The sequence below is a fragment of the Zootoca vivipara genome, chromosome 6 (assembly GCF_963506605.1).
Source record: "Zootoca vivipara chromosome 6, rZooViv1.1, whole genome shotgun sequence".
NCBI lineage: Eukaryota > Metazoa > Chordata > Lepidosauria > Squamata > Lacertidae > Zootoca > Zootoca vivipara.
Window position 1 is genome coordinate 2,338,429 of NC_083281.1, and position 15,379 is coordinate 2,353,807.

General features: G+C 48.7%; 1 protein-coding gene across 4 annotated transcripts in view; it reads right to left on the bottom strand.

Annotated features, from left to right (window-relative positions):
* ATP8B3 (ATPase phospholipid transporting 8B3) overlaps positions 1 to 15,379 on the bottom strand; it is a 78,496-nt gene that overhangs the window by 42,140 nt on the left and 20,977 nt on the right. For all 4 annotated transcript variants that reach the window (XM_060275298.1, XM_035119249.2, XM_035119247.2 and 1 more), the window contains exons 2-9: positions 11,750 to 11,791; positions 11,035 to 11,126; positions 9,801 to 9,914; positions 3,772 to 3,870; positions 1,888 to 1,949; positions 1,612 to 1,684; positions 932 to 1,002; positions 626 to 708 (exon numbers count right to left, since the gene is read on the bottom strand). In XM_060275298.1, the coding sequence (XP_060131281.1) occupies positions 626 to 708; positions 932 to 1,002; positions 1,612 to 1,684; positions 1,888 to 1,949; positions 3,772 to 3,870; positions 9,801 to 9,914; positions 11,035 to 11,126; positions 11,750 to 11,791 (636 nt within the window). The remainder of the gene's footprint in view (positions 1 to 625; positions 709 to 931; positions 1,003 to 1,611; positions 1,685 to 1,887; positions 1,950 to 3,771; positions 3,871 to 9,800; positions 9,915 to 11,034; positions 11,127 to 11,749; positions 11,792 to 15,379) is intronic.

Genomic DNA, 15,379 nt, shown 5'->3' on the forward strand with positions numbered 1-15,379 from the left:
CCCTGAGACCTCCGGGTAGAGGGCAGTGTATAAATTGAATAAACTACCGGTACTACTACTACAGTGGAACCTCGGTTTATGAACACCTCAGTTTACGAATTTTCGGTTTATGAACGCCGCGGACCCATCTGGAACGGATGAATTCACTTTCCATTACTTTCAATGGGAAAGTTCGCTTCAGTTTATGAACTCTTCAGTTTATGAACAGACTTCCGGAACCAATTACACCCATGCTTCGGGTTAAGTACGCTTCAGGTTGAGTACTCCGCGGACCCGTCTGGAACGGATTAATCCACTTTCCATTACTTTCAATGGGAAAGTTCGCTTCAGTTTATGAACGCTTCAGTTTATGAACAGACTTCCGGAACCAATTGTGTTCATAAACCGAGGTACCACTATACTAATACTCGGCTATGAGTGAAAGGTGATGATGATGATGATGATGATGATGATGATGATGATGATGATAATGATTAGACTTAGTTGGACTAAATATCGAGTTTAAGAAAACCACAAAGCAGAAAACACACGCACGCACATTCCAAGGAATCAACAGCATAAAGCACTAAACACCAATGGAAAACCTTTGAGAACGAAAAGTTAAGTCCTGGCTGTTGACACTCACCGTCAAAAGCAGCCATGCTCCCATCGTTCGTCAACTGCTCGTGCGTCACCAAGAGAGCTTGCCGGTACTTCAAGTTGGTCTCTCTGCGAAAGAAGGATGGAGAGGGAATTTATTAGTGCGGGAAGACAGCAGGCCGTCTCCAAAGGATGAGCCTATTCATTTATAGGGATTCGTTTATAGGGGAAATGTCCATGAAATCCTCTCGGGCGGAAGGAGGTGGCGGCCTGTATGCGTGCGCAAAGGAGCACTCAACCCCAGCCCTGAATCGCAGCGATGGCTTAAAAAGGAGAAAACAAGAAGCCTTACCCGTCAATGTCCATCGTCTCCACGTAGCAGAGGCTGTTTGGTTCTGTGCTAGAGAGCAAGAGGAGGTCCGCCTGGGGAAATTGAGAGCAGAACACCTAAGACAGGTTCCCTGATAGGCTGAGCAATTTGTACATAGCGCAGGGGGTCGGGAACTATCCGGCCACAGACAGAGTAAATTCAGGCATCCTTTCAGCCATCCACCAAGAAAGGGAGGGAGGAAAGGAGGGGAGGGGAGAGAAAGAGGAAGGAAGGGAGGGAGGAGGGAGGGAGGGAGGGAGGGAGGGAAGGGAGGATGGGAGGGAAGGAAGGAAGGAAGGAAGGAAGGAAGGAAGGAAGGAAGGAAGGAAGGAAGGAAGGAAGGAAGGAAGGAAGGAAGGAAGGAAGGGGAAAGGAAAGGAAAGGAAAGGAAAGGAGAAAGGGAGGGAAGGAGGGAAGGAGGGAAGGGAAGGGAGGAAAAAGGGAGCGAAGGAAGGAAGGAAGGAGAAAAGGTGTGAAGGAAGGAAGGAAGGAAGGAAGGAAGGAAGGAAGGAAGGAAGGAAGGAAGGAAGGAAGGAGAAAATGAGGGAGGGAGGGAAGGAAGGAAGGAAGGAAGGAAGGAAGGAAGGAAGGAAGGAAGGAAGGAAGGAAGGAAGGAAGGAAGGAAGGAAGGAAGGAAGGAAGGAAGGAAGGAAGGAACTTACAGGCACAATGCTATCCTTGCGGAGGCAGACGATGTCACCCACGCAGATATCCCGCCATTTCTTCTGGATGAAACTGGGTTGGGGGGAACAAGGAGAGAGAATCAGCCGCGTTAGAAGAGCAAGGGTGAAGGGCAGGGGCTTGTCCACTCTCAGAGGCAGTCAATGCCCCCTAAATGCCAGCCGCTGGGGAGAGTTGCTGGGGTGGAGGGAGGGGCTTCCCCTATGGGCATCTGGCAACACGGAAGACCCCTACCCTTCTCTTCCAGCTCCCCTCACCTTTTCCCCATCAAGATCTCACAGGGGCGGCTGTTGATCTCCCAGTCGCTATGATGCCGGCCCTGCAGAGCAAAAGGAGGAGAGAAAAGAGGTTATTTCCATTGCCAGTACTATATAGACATACGAGCCAGGTTTATCCGCCTGTCCTACATAAATTCCCAGGACGTACAGACCAATTATTATTATTATTATTATTATTATTATTATTATTATTATTAGTTTATACCCCGCCCATATGGCTGGGTTTCCCCAGCCACTCTGGGCAGCTTTCAACAAAATATTAAAATACAATAGTCTATTGAACATTAAAAGCTTCCCTAAACAGGGCTGCCTTCAGATCTCTTCTAAAAGTCAGGTAGTTGTTTATTCCCTTGAAATCTGACCGGAGGACGTTCCACAGGGTGGGCGCCACCACCAAGAAGGCCCTGCGCCTGGTTCCCTGTAAGCTCACTTCTCGCAGGGAGGGAACCGCCAGAAGGCCCTCAGGAGATGGACCCCGGGGTCCGGGCTGAACGATGAGGACCTCCTTACTACTCCAGGACGAAAACCCAGAAGTCTCACCGTCAGTTGCTAGATTTTGTGCCGCCGTGATGGACATCCTCCGAAACCAGTCCTAAATTGAAGGCCTGTATTGCGAGACCTGTATCCCCTTAAGCTCCATCTCTTAGAGTTGTTTGAACAGCGTGACTTTAAGTTCTTTATCTGTTTTAATTATCAGTTCTTATCCATCCGTTATCTGTGTTTAATCTCGTATTCTATTCACATGTTTTATCCTATCCTTGTGCCTTTGCTCTGAATTGCTTTAACAATTACCCGTTGAAATAAATTCAAGGAGCCACAGAAAGAAGGGGGGAAGGAAGTCGAGTTTCGAAAAACCAAAATGATTGCAAAATTAGTGAAATGTATAAAAGGAGTGAAATGTATAAACTTGAAAAGTACAAAATACGTGAAAACCGAAAAAAAGAAAAGAAACTTCTTCCATAAGCGCTTGCCAATAGTTCGGTTGGTTGGCGCTGATAATGCCAAGGTCGCAGGTTCGATCCCTGTATGGGAGAGCTGCTTATTCCTGCATTGCAGGGGGTGAGACTAGATGACCACCGGGGATCCCTCCCAATTCTATGATTCTACCTCTTTCTTTTTTTACAATATTTTTATTAAATGTTTACATATATATTCCATAAATCATTTAACATTCATTCATTTCTTATACAATATTTCTGGACTTCCATCAACCACGTCTCAAGATTTCCAAACTTTTTAAACTTCGTCTTGTATTCCTTATTTCACTATTACTTTTAATAATCACTAATCAATTTTCAATTTCCTAATTTATCTCTGCAATATTTAATACATTCCTCCTTACAAAACCTCCTGCAAACCTACAAGCGTAATTTGTTGATTACAATTGTTTTTCAAATATTTCTCAAATTTAGTCCAATCCTTCAAAAAACCTCTGGTCCTGCCGCTTTCAAATTCTCCCTGTCATCTTATCCAGGACGAACTGGCTGTGACATCTGTCACCCCATTGATCGCCAGGGTTGATTTGGCTGATCTGGCTGGCTAGGCGGGTGTCCCTTCCCTCCCTCACCACTCCATGTGCGTCCCTCCCGAAGCTGCGCGCTCGGTGGAAGAGGACGACCATCCCAGATACTGTAGAAGGAGTGTACTGTTCTTCGGTCAAGGGTATACGATCGCTGCGCTCCCCTGCTAATACCTCCAAACAAGCTCTATGATTCTACCTTTCGAGGGCAGGACATTCCAGAGGCTAGGTGGCGCCACACTAAAAGCCCTGTTCCTATATTGTGTGGAAAGGGAACCCTGATAAGATTAAATTTGCAGGTAAGAGATCCACGGGGGTTCCCCAACGCACCAACCCATACTTACAATGTCATCAATCAGGTCCCGGACACCTCTGATGGAAAGCAGGAGCGCGAGGGGGAAGAGGAGGGCAAACCAGGGGAGCGTGGAGATCTGGGGGACAGTCTGAAACAGAAGACAGGCCAGGAACAATGACTATTCAGAGATTTCTCACAATCAGGGCTGAGGCTAGCTTCTCCCCAAGATTCCCAGCAGGACCCAAATGGCTTCACCACGGGACGCTTGTCAGGCATTGTGCCAAATCCCTAATTGGGAGCAGTTTGGCCATGACCCAGGTGCCACATATTTTTTATATATAAAAAAAGCTGTTAAAATGCTTTCTAAAAAGAAAAGAAAAACGTTTTGAAAAATACATCGAGTTTGGCATAGCTCGCTATCGCCACCTAGGGACACGTTTGTGTATCGCACTTCACGACACGTTTTGAAATGTTTTATTTGCAGCTGTGTGGCTGAGACCCCGGAAAAGCCATTGGCAGACAAAGGCTGGCTGAAAGCGGAGATGAATGCCGCACCCCCTAGCCAAATCCGACTGGACTGAACTGGACCACAGCTCCTTCGCCAGAGCCTGTTCCACGTCCTCCAACATTTCTCCGATGGAAATAGGGGCGTCCTTCTTCAAATAGAGGCATTCCTTCCATGGTATCTGGAGGGATTCGGATTTCCCCATCCCTGATTATTATTATTTTTATAAAAAAAGAGTCATTTTCTACTCTTAGGTGGGGCAGGGCTGTATTGAGGTTTGGTGAGGCCCTAAGCTCCTGAAGGTAATGGGGCCCTTTATAGGTCCAGCTGTCCTGTCAAAACTTCTGTTTTGAGCGTTACACTGAGGTCTGTCTGTTTTTGCTTTTCATTTTGCGTTTCTGTTTTTGCGGCTCTTTTTCGTTTTGTTTTTGTGACTGCGTGGAACCCAGTTCAGCTACTGATGGATCGATTGATCGTGTGACTGCAGTACATTGTTTATTGCTTTCATTTTATGGATCGGTGGTCTCGTTAGATAGTAAAATCCATGTTCAATTGCTGTTTTAGGGGTTGTTTTTAAAAGTCTGGAACAGATTCATCCATTTTGCATTACTTTCTATGGGAAAGCGCGCCTTGGTTTTGGAAAGTTTTGGTTTTGGACTGCAAGCGAAAGAAGTCACCAACGATGCCATGAAGAGGGCGACATTCTTCAGCGTCTGTGGAGAGGAGACGTTTGAAATCGCCCGGGCTCTCCTTGCACCTAGAGATGTCGCTACCGTCTCTTACAAAACAATAATGGAACGGCTGAAGGAGCACTTCTCACCACAGCCCTCGGTGGTAGCTTGCCGAAATGCCTTCTACGCAAAGCGGCAAGCCCCAGGGGAAACCATAACTGGGTTTGTGACCTCCCTCCGCCAAGCCGCCCGGTTATGCAACTTCTCAGAATTGGAGAACATGCTTCATGACCGCCTCGTCGGTGGCCTGAGGGACGAGATGTTGCAACGACGCCTCTACGCCAAAAAAGACCTCACGTTCCAGATTGCTCTGGAGGAAGCCCTGGCAACCGAAGCCGCCGAGAGGTCAACGCAAGAGGCACGACCGGCCCCGCCATCCCAACCGAGGGTCTACCACGAAGACCTCACCGACGAATCCGAATCTGACAGGGAGGAAGTACACCGAGTACAGCGGCGCACTCAAGCAGCACACACACCACAGCAGCCTCGACGAGAAGGAGGGAACTGTGCAAGCTGCGGGGAGAACCACGAGAGGAGGACCTGTCGTTTCCGCAACGCAGAGTGCAGGCAGTGCAGAAAATTGGGACACATCGCCCGGGTGTGTCGGGCTCGACTCACCCGTCGACAAGCATCAGATGACCGACCCAGGAGCCCCAGGTCACACGGCACCATGCACCAAGGCAACTCGACGGAGATCACGGACTACCAGGTATTCCAGTTGCCCCATCCCAGCACAGAGAAAATTTATATAGAGGTACAGATAGAGGGAGCCCCATGCCGCATGGAGCTGGACACGGGTTCAACTCTATCCATAATCTCGGCCCGAACATTAAGGGAACTGTGCCCTAATGGGGGTCCCAAACTAAGGCCGGCCCCATTCACCCTCCGGGACTTCCAGAAATGTAAGGTCCCTACTATGGGGGTGGGGACCTTCAGGGTGCAATATCGAGGGCGAAAGCAACAATTGGACTTGCTGGTAGTTAAGGGCCCCTACGTTAGCTTACTGGGACTGGCATGGTTTGGACCTCTGGGGCTAGCCGTTACCGGGGTGAACCGCACTAGCTTACAAGTGGACGTGGACGCCATATGCAAAGAGTTTCCAGGGGTTTTCGATGGGGCATTGGGACGATATACAGGACCCCCCATTGCCCTACAGCTGGACCCCGCTGTACGACCCATCAGGCACAAGGCCCGCCGGGTCCCGTTCGCCCTGAAACCCCGCATAGACGAGGAATTGGACCGGCTCGTGGAGCAAGGAGTGCTGGAGCCGGTGCCCAACGCCCCCTGGGAAACTCCAATTGTCACACCCGTCAAGCCTAACGGTTCGGTCCGCATCTGTGCAGACTACAAATGCACCATAAACAAGGCTCTCACGGCCCATGCATACCCAGTGCCAGTGGTCAGCCATGTCCTCGCCACCCTGGCTGGGTCAAAAATCTTTGGCAAACTGGACTTGGCCCAAGCGTATCAACAGTTGCCTGTGGACGAAGCCACAGCAGAGGCTCAGACGATTGTGACGCACAGAGGGGCATTCAGAGTTAAGCGGTTGCAATTTGGCGTTAGCGTGGCACCAGGCATATTCCAGAATCTAATGGACTCTCTCCTTAAAGGGATTCCTGGCGTCACCCCCTTCTTCGATGATGTACTGATCGCCGGGCCCACACCAGAGGAATTTGAGGACCGCCTCCGCTCCGTCCTGCACCGTTTCCAGACGGCGGGCCTCAAGGTGAAGCGGGAAAAGTGTTTACTGGGAGTGCCGCAGGTGGACTTTCTGGGATTTAAGGTGGACGCAGAAGGGGTCCATCCAACCGGTGACAAGGTACGGGCCATTTGTGAGGCCCCAGCGCCCAAGAGCAAGCCCGAACTTCAGTCATTCTTGGGACTATTGAACTTTTACCATGCCTTCCTTCCCCATAAGGCAGCGGTAGCGGAGCCCCTACACAGACTCCTAGATAAAAGGGCCCCTTGGGTGTGGGGCCAGCGACAAAGGGCCACATTCCAGGCAGTCAAGGACTTGCTCGTCTCGAACTCGGTCTTAGCACACTTCGACGAGAGGCTGCCAGTGGTGCTGGCATGCGACGCCTCTCCCTATGGCATCGGCGCTGTCCTGGGACACCAACTCCCGGATGGAAGAGAGGTGCCGGTGGCATACTTCTCCCAGACGCTTGCTGCAGCCGAACGAAACTACTCACAGATTGACAAGGAGGGTCTGGCAATCGTGAAGGGCGTAAAAAAATTCCATGATTTCTTGTACGGGCGGCCCTTTACCATAGTGACTGACCACAAGCCGTTGCTTGGCCTGTTTGCCCCTGAGAAGCAGACCCCCCAAGTGTTGTCTCCACGTGTCCTCAGGTGGTCAATTTTCCTTGCCGGCTACCAGTATGCACTAATCCACCGCCCTGGGAAGGCGATGGGCCACGCAGACGCCCTCAGCAGGCTACCACTACCAGAAACAGGCCCCGACCCAGCGCCTGCGCAAGAGGTTATGACCCTGGAGCTGCTTCCCGACCGACCCATTCAGGCACAAGAAGTTGCGCACCATTCCACAAAAGATAGGGTCATCTCCCGGGTCCTGGACTGGGTGTGGCGAGGATGGCCCAGCAGCAGCCCCGGGCCAGAATTCGCTGGCTACACAAACCGCAAACATGAACTGTCGGCCCACAAGGGGTGCCTGTTATGGGGAAGCAGGGTCGTTGTTCCCCAGCCCCTCCGCAAAAGGGTCCTCACAGCCCTACACGAGACACACCCAGGGGTAGTGAGGATGAAGGCCCTTGCCAGGAGTTATGTGTGGTGGCCGGGGATTGACAGAGAGATAGAGGCCTGGGTCCAACACTGCCAGACCTGCCAAGAATCCCGCCCGGATCCCCCAAGGGCCCCAGTCCAGCCCTGGGAGTCCGCCCGACATCCATGGTCACGCTTGCACGTGGACTTCGCTGGCCCCTTCCAGGGAAAAACATTCTTCATAGTGGTGGATTCCTACACCAAATGGCTGGAGGTCGCACTGGTACCATCCACTTCTACGGCGGCAGCCATCCGGGTACTACGTAAGCTGTTTGCGACCCACGGGCTCCCTGACACCCTCGTCTCGGACAATGGAACCGCATTCACATCAGAGGAGTTCCAGACCTTCACAGCGCAGAACGCCATCCGCCACATCCGCTCAGCACCATTCCACCCTGCCACCAATGGCCAAGCGGAGCGCATGGTGCGGACCACCAAGGACAGCCTCCGCCGCATGACACAAGGGGACTGGGAATACCGCCTTGCCGCATTTCTTCTAGCACAGCACAGCACCCCAAGCACAACGACGGGCCGGAGCCCAGCTGAATTACTAATGGGCCGGCGCCTTGCAACTAGACTGGACCGACTTCACCCCGACAGAGCTCAGGATGAGGTAGTGGTGGGGAAAGGCAGGAACCCCCGGACATTTGTGGCCCAGGACCCAGTGTATGCAAAGAATTTTGGGGCAGGCCCAGCATGGGTACCCGCCACAGTCACCAAGGTGACCGGTCCCGTGTCGTACGAGGTACTAACGGAAGGGGGGCAATATTGGCGCCGCCACTGCGACCAGCTACGGCGACGATTCCCAGGAGGAACTCGGGAGGAGAGCGGGACAGAGGGGTCCCAAGGGGACAGCAGGGCAGTGAGGCCTGTAGAGCGAGAGGGGTGGGCAGGGGAAGCAGAAGCAGTAGGCACAGAGGGGCGCCCCGAGGCTGGAAGGACACCGGAACCAGAGCTACAACCTAGTGGTTCAGTGGCGCCAGACCAGACAGCCCTGGCACAGCCAGCAGCCTCGGAACACGAGCCAGAACCAGAACCCCTGACCAAGGAACACCCCAGGCCACAACGCACACGGAGGCGGCCAGCAGACCTTGGGGACTACGAATGCAACTTCCCGGGCAGGACTGGAACTTAGAGGGGAGGGGTGTTATGTACTGAGCTGAATCCTAGAACAATAGGATTCACAATCAGCGGGAGCTACCCAATCCAACTCCAGGTGGAAGTGAATCCGCAACCTGATTGGCCTGCTGGAGCAGCCAATCAGGCGGCTGGCAGAAGTGAATCTGCTACCTGATTGGCCTGTAGGAGCAGCCAATCAGGCTGCAGGCAGAAGTCAATCCATAATATAATTGGCCCACAGGTGTAGCCCTGAAGTAGCCAATCACGCAAGGCCCATTGTGTAAATAATGTATATAAGCAGATGGTTTGGGGGAAAGAGCCATTCGTCTTCTCTTCTCCTCCTTGATGACTATGAGCTGAATAAAGAGCATGAAATTCACTCTTGACTCTGAGTATATTTCAGGAACAGACTTCTGGAACGGATTAAGATTGAGAAGCAAGGCACCACTGTACCACTGTATTTTATATCTGTTTTTTTTAAAAGATCTCCCAATCTTGATGCTTGAAGCAATAGGTGCTAGGGGTCACAGAATCATAGAGTTGGAAGAGACCACAAGGGCCATCCAGTCCAACCCCCTGCCAAGCAGGAAACACCATCAAAACATTCTTGACATATGGCTGTCAAGCCTCTGCTTAAAGACCTCCAAAGAAGGAGACTCCACCACACTCCTTGGTAGCAAGTTCCACTGTTGAACAGCTCTTACTGTCAGGAAGTTCTTCCTAATGTTTAGGTGGAATCTTCTTTCTTGTAGCTTGAATCCATTGCTCCGTGTCCGCCTCTCTGGAGCAGCAGAAAACAACCTTTCTCCCTCCTCTATATGACATCCTTTTATATATTTGAACATATTTGTCATGGACACCCCACCCCACCCCCAAAAAAGGCTGGCTGCAGAACTCCTTTCTGGGACAACCCCGTTCCCAAATACATGAGAAGCCCCTTACCTGTAGGATGATGATGAAGATGAAGTATAAATTAACCAGTCGGTGAAGCTGTTCGTACAGGTTGAGCGGGAGGAAAGTGAGGACGTTGTACTTGGCCGTCTTGATGCCGTTGTCCTGAACACGAAGGTGGAAGGAGAAAAAAATATAAATAAAGATGTGCGTTCTGAGTTTTATTCGAGTTATCAAATCAGTTAGGGGAACTGAGAAAAATTGTGTACGCCCAAAATTCGCCAGAAGGAAGCAGGAACAGAATCGGCAAATTGCATTTGCTTAACTCTCTCCTCTCTTTGAAATCTATGGTCGCTATCAAAATTATTCACAACTCCCCCCCCCCCCCCAATGGCAAATCAAAATTTGCAGTCTTTCGGCTGTTTTCAAGGAGACAATCCGTTGCATTGAACTGTTTCAATGGCTTCTGTTCGACTTGTTGCAAACAGCTGAGTCTGTAAATTTTGATAATTAACCTGATTTGCAATGGGTTTTTTCTTTTGTAATAATAATTTCGATTGCGACAGTACATATCAGCGTCTTGCAGCTCTAAAATGAGAGAAGGCAACTAATATTGAGAAGTTAGTGGGAGGTTCGCCTGGCGCCATCATTATATATTTTTAGACGCCACGTGAAAAATGTTCCTCCTTGGTCTGATTAATATTCCACAGCCTTTTAAATGTGTCTATGGGAAGCGAGAGGGTACTATTTTGCTGTTTTGATTTTACTCATTTACTTGTTTTTATCCTGGATTTTATTCTGTGGGCAGTGCTTTTTTAAAAAAAAATATTTAGGGGTACTCTCATTTTGACTCAAGAAAACCACCATTTTATAGTTCAAATTGGGAGAAATAAATAGAGCGAGTAGCAACGGAACTGAGGATTCATTGTGCTAGAGAAGAAACTAAAAATTTAATATATATATTTTTAGTTTCTTCTCCCGTTAGATTCACAAAATGTTTAGGGGCATGCGTACCCCTGCATACCCCCAGAAAGAAAAGCACTGGGTATATTAATCAAATAAACCAATTAATCAATAAATCAATAAGGATTTTGTTACTGCAGGTTGCCTAATGGTTGGGCTGGCCCTTTCTAGAACCCAGTAATGTTTTCTCCAAGCTGCAGTGGCTCCGCTGCTTTAAAAAGGAAATATGATTTGCAGTAAGCACCGAGGCTTTGGGGAGGGGGACGGAACTGGACTTGCCATAAGCTACAAGATCAATAAAACAGAGGTTCCACTGCCTTACCGCGTATTTCTTCCTCTTCAGGCACCAGGCGTGGGTCGTGTGAAACTGCTTGTGGTATGCCCTGTCATTGGCCTTCACGATCCAGGTGAAATCTGGACAAAGAGAGGTAGGAAGAAGGGCTCAGAGGTAGCACTCCTTGCAGAGAGCAGCCTAGAATCCCATGATAGAAAAGAGATGCCTGGAACACAAGCAGCTAGAGAGATCTAGAACCCAAGAGGTGCCTAGAACCCTAAAAGGGGAAATGGATGTCCAGAGCACAAATGAGCCTAGTACCCTGAAATATTAAGTGAGGTCTATAAACCAAACCAGACAGAAGTCTAGAACCCTGGGATATCATGAGAGCTCCAGAACCGCTCCCCTCCAGTTAATCTGGAGCATTCAATCCAGCGCTTAGCTTGAGGTTCACGGAGACGTTTGCTAGGTCTCTTTCTCCCTCTTAATATACATAATTTATTGATTTAAAGACCGGTTCTTATTATTCTTTTTGTTTTAAAAAAACCCACTCTTCAGTCACAAAAGACTTTCAGTGTGGCTCACAAATCGTGAAAGAGAGGAAGAACGAAAGGAAGGAAGGAAGGAAGAGAAAAACAGCAAAATGAAAGAAGGAAAGAAAGAAATCCGCAGGCTTACAATGTAAAAAAAAACATGACACAAAAGGAAAGCAGGTTGGGAGGGAAGAGGAAATAAGCAAGCACAGGTTCAAATTCTCAGTTACCTTGTTGGGATTTGGGTTCATCCTGGCTATCCATTTTGATCCCTAGAAATCAAATAGAGAGGTAGATTAGACAGACTGCACCAGTCATGTATCTGGGTCAGAATCCCTTAGCAGCAGCAATGAAAAGAACCATATTCTTGACGCATTCCACGCAATATTTCACTTATCTTTCGTGAATACACGAAAGCTCGTTTCAGCACTTCACTTGCAAAGATCGTGGGGAAAGGGTCGGTGAAAAGTTTGCATCCGAAATAAAACACAGTAAAACGAAGCGTCGATATAAGACTCTTGCTTTCAAATTAATCTCCTGGAAGACAATCAATGTTTTTGAAAAGCCAAAGGGGTCTTCTGAGGTCTAACAGTAGAACCAGGATGAGGACGTTTAAGTCAACAAGTGAGTCAGACTCAATAAAACATCTACTATATCGCCTAGGTTTTTTTTCTTCCAATTATAGCAATAATTATAATGAAGCAGTATTAGGACCACACCACACCACACCGGTCTAATATCCCCAGTGCTACAAGATTGTCACAAGAGCTCCTGAATTAAAATTGTCTATCAAAAACTTCCCTCTTGTGGTTTATCACAACAACAGCTACTCACTTTGGGTTTTAGTAAAGCAAACAGCCTAATTTGTCAGCGCCTAAATGATATTGAGCGTCAGAACAACTTGGCCACAATCAGGAAATTTTGCCCATGGTGTGACTATTTTCCACCTTCCCATTTTGACTCTCCGGCACCCTATCTGCATAACCTTGCAATTCCAAAAATATAGACGTGCTTTGACTCTCGCAAGATTGAATGTCTCGCCCTCGGCTGGACTTGAGGGACGATTCCAATAGATTCCACACGGAAAACGTCCCCGTGGAAATGGCAGTCCTGAATCGGTGGTGCATGCCCTCCTGGCTTGCCCTCTTGATAAAGACTTGAGGAATGAGATTATCCCCCCTCTTTTATTGTCCATTCCGGGTCGCCCAGCCACTGCCCCAGTGTCCTTTCTCTGGGCAGACCAAGATGAGCAGGTGACAGCAAAGGTGGCAAGGTTTTTTAGCTGGGGCTATCAGAATAAGGTCCACGATTTGACCATTGATTCAAAACCCTAAAATGTATTTTATAAAATTGACTTTTTATTTCTATTCTTTATATATTGTATTGTTGTTTTATTGCTATGACCGATGGCTGACTCAAATAAAGATTCATTCATTCATTCATTCATTCATTCATTCACAAAGTAGTGGGGATATTCTGGTTTATTAGCTGCCCTTGACCCAAAAGTCCCTGGGTGAGCCACGACATGCCAAAGTACAAGATCAACAACGGTTTGAAACAAACTGTGATGCCAAGAACAGGGCAGGTCCTAAAATAAGAGACATCTCAAGCACAGAAGGTCAGGGTAAATAAATATGTACCATATAAACAACACTGCTTTACTGTGGTTTGCAGACGCAGCTGATGGATAATGATATTGGTATACTGGGAGATGCTATCTAGAGATTAGGTGGGACGCTGGTGGTGCTGTGGTCTAAATTCCTGAGCCTCTTGGGCTTGCTGATCAGAAGGTTGGCGGTTCGAATCCCCACGACGGGGTGAGCTCCCACTACTCTGTCCCAGCTCCTGCCAACCTAGCAGTTCAAAAGCACGCCAGGGCAAGTAGATAAATAGGTGCCGCTGCGGCGGGAAGATAAAGAGCGTTTTCATGTGCTCTGGCACTCGTCATGGTCTTCCGTGCGCCAGAAGCGGTTTAGTCCTGCTGGCCACATGACCCGGAAAGCTGTCTGTGGACAAACGCCGGCTCCCTTGGCCTGAAAGTGAGATGAGCGCCGCAAGCCCAGAGTCGCCTTTGACTGGACTTAACCATCCAGGGGTCCTTTACCTTTACCTTTACCTTTTTACCTTATCTAGAGATTAACTGAGAACATCTTCGGGTGCATCTTATCAATCAATCAATCAATTTATTGTGCATAGCCTTTACAATGTACAGCAGGAAGCAAGGCAAGGATTTCTTCTGAAACCTTAGGAAATAGTTTACAGCATATACAGTACAAAGTTTTGAAATTAGAGAGCAGCCGTCATACCAACGAGCACCTCAAATCTCTGGTTCTCTAGCCTCTTCCAGAGTGACTGAACCTGTCCTGTTTGGTTCGGCGCTTACTTAAGATCACGAAGCGCAACATCAGAGTCTAACCCGCCTTAAGTTCAAACCACTGTGGTTTTCTAGCTTGGCTTCATGGTTTGGTGGGGGCCAAAAGCTCCAGGCAAATGAATTGAATCGGATACCGTCACCAGACAAATCTCAGGCCTCAAAAGGCAGGTAGGAAATGTTTTTCCAAACTGTCTGGGCAAGCAATCCAGGATCCTTTGCTGGCATTGGCCGGGATTTTCTCTAGGATAACGCCAGCGGCCGGCAAAAACCCGTCCTGCCTTTAAATTTGCAAAAGATGACCAGCCCTTTTGGTTGAAAGAATGAGAATGTCTAACTTTGAGGGGGGCGGCATGTGGTTGATGACTGATAGATGACTGATAGATAGACTGCATTTGAAGCCCACCTTTGGGGATACAGTGGGACCTCTAGTTACGAACACCTCTGGATACGAATGCTTGAGGCTACGCACGCAGCAAACAGGCACCCCTGGGTGCGAATGTTTCGGGATAAGAACGGACCCCTGGAACAAATTAAATTCCTATCCAGAGGTACCACTGTACATGGTTATGCCCTTCATTTAATATCCACGACAACCTTGTGAGGTAGGTTGGGCTGAAAGGCCCGAGGTTACCCTATGAACTTCATGGCCGAGCGGGGATTCGAACCCTGGTATCCCAGGTTGGCACTCTAACCCAGAGGTTCCCAAACTGATTTGACCTACTGCCCCCCTTTTCAGAACAAAAAAAAAACCCCTTGGAAATCGACCTCCTTTAAAGTAACAAACAGAAAGATGCTGTGCCTTGCCGCAGCCGCCAATCACCCGCCCCATCGCTGCTGCCAAACTCCTGCTTGCTGCTGCCATTAATCGCCCTCCCTCCCTTTCCCCTTCACTATTCGTGTATAAGACGGCACCCAATTTTTGCCTCTCTTTTTTATAGCAAAAGTATCATCTTATACACAGAAAAAACAGTATAGAGCAGGCATCCCCAAACTTTGGCCCTCCAGATGTTTTGGCCTACAACTCCCATGATCCCTAGCTAACAAGACCAGTGGTCAGGGAAGATGGGAATTGTAGTCCAAAACATCTGGAGAGCCAAAGTTTGGGGATGCCTGGTATAGGGTTTAAAAAGACAACCCGCACACAGGGAACCCAAATTCTCCGGGTGGACAACTTGATTCTTCAAACTGTATAAATTATGCCGGGTGGACGAAGCAAGGCAAGTTTTCCTGAGAATTTCAGCTTCCAGCTTTCTAGTTCTCAGGGAGGTAGGCTTGGCGAAGTCACTGAAAAAGATTTCCCCAGGGGTGGGGTGGAAATTTTGCCGGATAAAATATATTGTGCCACCATATCCTATATATGAATCCACGGAATACAACTTTCTGAGAAGTTTCATGCTCTTTTGGAGGGGTGATGAGAGTCCGAAGTTTCTAGTCCTCATCGGCCGTGAATAATAGATCTACAGTTTGGACTACGACTCACCTGAAT